Below are 5,688 nucleotides of genomic sequence, written 5' to 3'. Positions count from 1 at the left end.
ACCAATCAGGCTTGAAAGGCACTGGTTAATGAAGGATCACTCGGGGCCTCAGTTCCCTCATCTGTAGACTGGCACTATATTCATTCCTCAGGGTGTAAATACATAATACATTTAAAAAAAATATATGGAACGCTTCACGAATTTGCGTGTCATCATTGCGCAGGGGCCAAGCTAATCTCTGTATCATCCCGAAGCGAGCACCATGATACATTTTTTAAAAATATATTTTTATTGATTTCAGAGAGGAAGGGAGCGAGACAAAAACATCAATGATGAGAGAGAATCATTGATGGCTGCCTCCTGCACACCTCCTACTAGGGGTTGAGTCGGAATCAAACCTGGGACCCTTCAGTCCACAGGGTGATGCTCTATCCACTGAGCCAAACCAGGTAGGGCAATATAATACATTTTAAAAGCTTCTCTGAAGGGCTGCACAATACAATGTATTGTTAGTATTTCCATTTCAAAAAGTGGCTCTGTTTGCAAAAGGACTCCCCACTAAGTTTTTAATTCTCCCTCCAATAGCACTGTGAAAATCCAACCATGAAGCCCTGGGCTGTCAACAGCTTAACAGCCCTCCAAGTAAACCAGGTGCACTTATAATCCTGCTATTTTGACTAACTTGTTTGTTGTTTTTCAAGAAAAAAAATCACAGAAGTCCTGGGAACACTTTTGCTGGCTTCACTGTCCCACCTCCTACCGCCATACTACCCTCCCTCCCTCCACCCACTAACCTCTGACCCACTGGCTCCTCCTACCACCTACTCCCTAAGAAGTTTCCAAAGGGCTGTAGGCCAGAGCACCTCTGACCCACTGGCTCCTCCTACCACCTACTCCCTTACTAAGAAGTTTCCAAAGGGCTGTAGGCCAGAGAGGTACAGGCAAGCTGGCTGCCCTTCAGGGGTTCCCATCCTGAATTCTGGGGTTCCCAGGATCACACTCCCACCCCAAGATCTGGTTTAACTCCCCAAACCCGATTGGGGCAACTTGCCAGACTGAGGCCCTGGGAACCATGCGCAGGACAGAAACCGCCTGAACAGGGAGGGGCAGGTGGCCAGGCATGAGTGCTCATTGACTTTAAATTGCAGGCTGCAGCGGGTCCCACGGGAATGGAGCAGAGTTCAGGAAGAGACAATGTCTGTATGGTCAGGGCTCTGGCCACAGAGACTGGGACATGGGGCCTGGTTAACTCCGTGGGCCTGAGTCACTGGGGACGTTACACTAGCCCGGGCCAGTCTCTCCATCCGGGTTGTCTCGATGCAGATTCTCTCTGCCCATGGTGTCTATGTGACCAATGCTTCCTGGAGCACAACTCCCAAGAAGACATATGTAAATGCAGAGACCAATGGGAATGGTGCCCTCTGGGAGTTATGCAAATGGCAGCCTTACACCCTACAACAAGGGAATATAAACTTCAAAAGTATCTTGAAGAGAGTAACTGCTTGATGGGTTTGGTCTCCTTTGAAATGATAAAGATGTTTTATAATTAAATAGAGGTGGTGGTTGCACAACATTGTGAATACACTAAATGCCATTGAATTGTTCACTTTTAAATAGTTAGTTTTACTATATGTAAATTTCATCTCAATTTTTAAAAGTATTTTGAGGCGCTGGAAAGTAAAGTACTAATTGCTTTTAAAGATTCTCCACAACAAGACAGCCATCTGAACAATGTCACCTCTCTCCCCAGCTGCCAGGGGTTGCTGACAATATTCCAACGGGAAGAACTGGGTTACCCTAAAACCCCCACTTCCAGACCTGAGCTGAAGAGGAAGGAAATGTTCAGATACATCCAAGGCTCTGGGCAGCACTTGCCAGAAAGGGGATAGAAAGGTAGTAGCACCCTAGCCGGTTTGGCTCAGTGGATAGAGCGTCTGGTTGGCGACCGCTGTTCCAAAGGTTCCCTTAAACCAGCAGTCGGCCAACCTTTCGGACCTCACGGACCACCGGTTGGTGACGATGGGCTAAAGGGTTCCAGGTTTGATTCTGGTCCATGTGCCTGGGTTGTGGGCTCGATCCCCAGTAGGGGGCGTGCAGGAGGCAGCCAATCAATGATTCTCTCTCATCATTGATGTTTCTACATCTCTCTCCCTCTCCCTTCCTCTCTGAAATCAGTAAAAATATATTAAAAGAAAAAATAAAAGAAAGGTAGTAGCATCAAAGACTGCTGAAGGGCCCACCTAGATGCTGGGAATCCAGATGGTCTGCAATTCTGGGAAAATCCACCACCTTGCTTAATCTAGCCATCCCTTTATTCATTCATTCATTCATTCATTTTTTTCACCCAAAGAACATTCACTGAGCCTCTTCAAGTGCTAGCCTCTGGAAGGTAAGTAGACTACCACCCTCAACAAGCTCATAGTCCAGTGGGAAGATGAAAGTGGAAACAATTATTAACAGATAAGCCGTATGTGTAAGGATGACCTAAGTGCGGGGGTGGGGGGGGGTGACACCTAAGGGATGGAGGTTTGCAGTGGGGGCACTGGGGAAGGCTTCCTGGAGGAAAGGATCCCAGAACTGGGTCTCCAAGGCAACCTTGACCTGCAGTCAGCCTAGGCCCCAGGGGAATGGGGGTGGGGGAGGGGGGGAGAGAAGCACACCAAATGCAGGCTTTATAGGATCTTTGAGGGCTCTGAAGAGACCTAACCAAAAGGCCAGAGGATGGAGATGCCTCCTCCCAGGAGTGACACATTTTTGGGTTTCCCCCCCATCCCCTCTGCTTCGATGCAGGGAAAGGTGTACAAGGTAGTAACAGTTTTTTCATCTCCAGGCAGGTGGAAGGGATCCTACCCTTCATTTCACAGGGATGAACCAAGATCCTTCACCCTGGCTCCTCAGAGGGCCTAACAGGACATTCCCCTTCCAGCTCCAATGGCTCTCCTGGCAGACAAGGCCCCCTCCTTCACAAGAGTGAAGGGTATCAGAGGGGAAGCCATGCAGAGTCCTTTCCCCTCCCTCCTTCTAGGCCTCAGCCAGGCCTCCTTCCAGGTGGTTTTTCACTCTGTACCCTAGTTGCTTATACTCTGGGGAATGCTCCAGGGATAAAGGACTGCCTGTCCTTGTTTCATCACTTTGTGGAAACACAATGAGACAGCAACAAATGTATTTCTTTGGAAAAGAAACAAAATTACTTAGTGTCCATTAACATAGTTCTTCCCATTTGAGAAAGGGTGTTTTATTAACAGAATGAGACAGTGAATGAAAAAAGGTGCTTAACCCACTGCTTCCATGATGGTATTTGTTGCGTGAATGAATGATTCCTAGTAAACTGACCTTATCAAACTGGCTCTGGATGGTCAGTTCGCTTATGAAGATCCACTTTTTAAACATTCCCATTTTTCTTAGTGTTCCAGTTTTCTGAAATATACCCTCCCTGCCCCCCCCCCCATTTATTTCCTGAGAGAGAGAGAGAGGAGAGAGAGAGAGAGAAGAAAAATACCCTAAGTCTATCTCCTGCTCTCAGTCAGTCTGGTGAGAGGAGGGAATGGTCCTCTGATGAATTAATTTCCTGACCTTCTCTCCTGGGCAACAGAAAGACAGAACCATACGGGTAACCCCCCAACTCTCTTCTTCTCACTTCAAGAGGATGTCATCTACCCCCAGCCCTCCAAGCACTTCACATAACTACCCTGACCTGATACCTTGAATGTTCCCAGCAAGTGACAGCAGTTGGGAGGATAGGAGACCAAGGGCAGAGTTCAGGCCTTGCAAGCCCCAGAGGCTAAGGGAGTACTCTGTTCTGCTGGTCTTGAAGGTATCTCCTCATCTGAGTACGCTCCTTTATTTTTTATCCATAAATTTGCTTCCAAGGGTGGCTTCCCATCTGGAAAATGGGAGGGGGGTGGTGTGCAGGGATTGAATTCTGGTCCTTTCCAGTTCTCAGTCTTGATGTGTGCGGATGGACCACGGATCAGCCTTTTTATTATTATTTGTTAATGGGGGTGGGGGTGGGGGTGGGAATGGCAGAGGCCTTACCTCTCCAGCGGGAGACAGCAGTCAGAGCAACCCCGCCTGGAGGCAAGGCCCACCTGTCCGGTTAGGCTCCAGCCTGCCCCCGGGGGCGGAAGCATCTGATGTAAGTTTGGTTCCCTCTTTAATCAGGATCCTCTTGTTTCAGACCGATAAACCTTTAAAGAAATTAAGGTCTAGGAAGTCTCAATCTATCCCCACCCTCAGCAATCACTGTGTCTCCCAGCACCGCTGCCTGGCCAGGCCAGATTTCCTGTGGCCCCACCTGAATGATGAAACAGGGGATGGCCATTGCGCTCCCGGGCTTTCCGAGATACACATCCTTGGTCCTGATGCAACTCTTGGTGTCTTTTACACAAAGCTCCTTGGACGCAGGGGCGCTAGGACCCGACGGACGCCCGGGGGCCCCCCGGCCGCAGCGGGCCCGAGAGTCACTTTTGCACCGCGGACGTCAGTAGGGACCAGGGTGGCTCAGTGCATCCATGTGATTTGGGTCCCAGTTCTCAGCCCCAGGACCAGGCGCTGGAAGCCCCAGCCCATCAACTTTCCTTTAACCCCCTCCCCCAACCCTTTCCTTGGGAGCAGTTGGGAGATGGTGGCGGACACGGTTTGGGGACTAGGCGCATAGGGGGAGGGGGGACACCGACCCCACCCCACCCCCATTAACCCATCCCCTGGGACTGTGGAGTAACTGGCGGGTGGGCAGGTGGGTGCGGGGAAGGGGGAGCTCGGAGCCCGGAGCTGCTCAGTTTGGGGACCCCATCCCCATATCCGATCACTCGCAGGGCAGGGTTAACGTGGGGTACGTGAGGGAGGGCCGGCCACGTTCAAGTCAGCTCCCCGCGCTGCCGTCCCGCGGGCATCCATCCGTGCGCCCAGCGGTACGCTGGGCTCCAAGTTCCCAGACTCGGGCAACCGTTTTCCCGGCCCACCGCCCCTTCCAGCTCCCCTGCCTCTCCCCCCGCGCGGGGCCGGCTCCCCCATCCCCCCGCAACACGACCCCATAATAAACAAGTCTTTCCTTGATCCACCCCTGCCGCGAGCGCCCTCGGGGACCTTGGCAGCTGCAGCGGCCGAGGAGCCTTTCTCGAAAGGGGGCGTGGCCACCGCTCGGGGTTCGGCTGCCGAAAGTGCTGGGGCTCAGCAGGGGCGGGGCCAGGCCGCTGTCACCGGGCAGGAGAGAACGTTGCGAACGTGCGCCCGGCGCCCATTGGCGGAGGCCGGCCACACTCCCGCGTCTGGATTGGGCTGCTGCTGCCACGGGGCGTGGCTTCTCCGAGCCAGTCCTTATAGGCCTCTCCGCGCTGGTGCTGGGGACCACGGCTGGCCGAAGGGTGGTGAGAGTGGTTGGAGCGGACAAGTCTGGGCAGCGCTCGGGGACTGGCACCGGTTCGCGCACTCATTCAAGTGGCTCTCGTCCCAGCAGTTCTCGCTGACCGCGCTTAGCTGGTGAGTGTCCCTTCTCGAGGTGCCGAACCCTGCGCGGGGAGGCCTCCGCCGTGCGGGTCCCTGCCTTCCCCGTCTGGTCCAGCCCCCACACTGACGCCAGGTCCGTGCCCCTCTTGTCTTGCAGCGTCTTCGGCGCTCCCGTACCCTGAGCTCATCTGCCAACGTGGTGGAGTCGGTCCGCACCATGCCTAGCCTTTGGGATCGCTTCTCGTCGTCCTCCCCCTCTTCGTCTGCGTCCTTGTCCCGAACGCCCACCGCCGATCAGCCGCC

At 53.2% G+C, this 5,688-nt stretch overlaps 1 protein-coding gene across 1 annotated transcript in view; it reads left to right on the top strand.

Annotated features, from left to right (window-relative positions):
- The first annotated feature begins 5,267 nt into the window (after positions 1 to 5,267).
- Positions 5,268 to 5,688, top strand: part of DDIT4 (DNA-damage-inducible transcript 4) — a 2,006-nt gene continuing 1,585 nt past the window's right edge. The window contains exons 1-2 of the mRNA XM_014538411.1: positions 5,268 to 5,418; positions 5,543 to 5,682. Of these exons, the coding sequence (XP_014393897.1) occupies positions 5,603 to 5,682 (80 nt within the window). The 5' untranslated portion in view covers positions 5,268 to 5,418; positions 5,543 to 5,602. The remainder of the gene's footprint in view (positions 5,419 to 5,542; positions 5,683 to 5,688) is intronic.

Source organism: Myotis brandtii, unplaced genomic scaffold (assembly GCF_000412655.1).
Source record: "Myotis brandtii unplaced genomic scaffold, ASM41265v1 scaffold190, whole genome shotgun sequence".
Taxonomy (NCBI): Eukaryota; Metazoa; Chordata; class Mammalia; order Chiroptera; family Vespertilionidae; genus Myotis; species Myotis brandtii.
The sequence above is the reverse complement of the archived record's forward strand: the minus strand, read 5'-3'. Positions and strand labels throughout refer to the sequence as shown.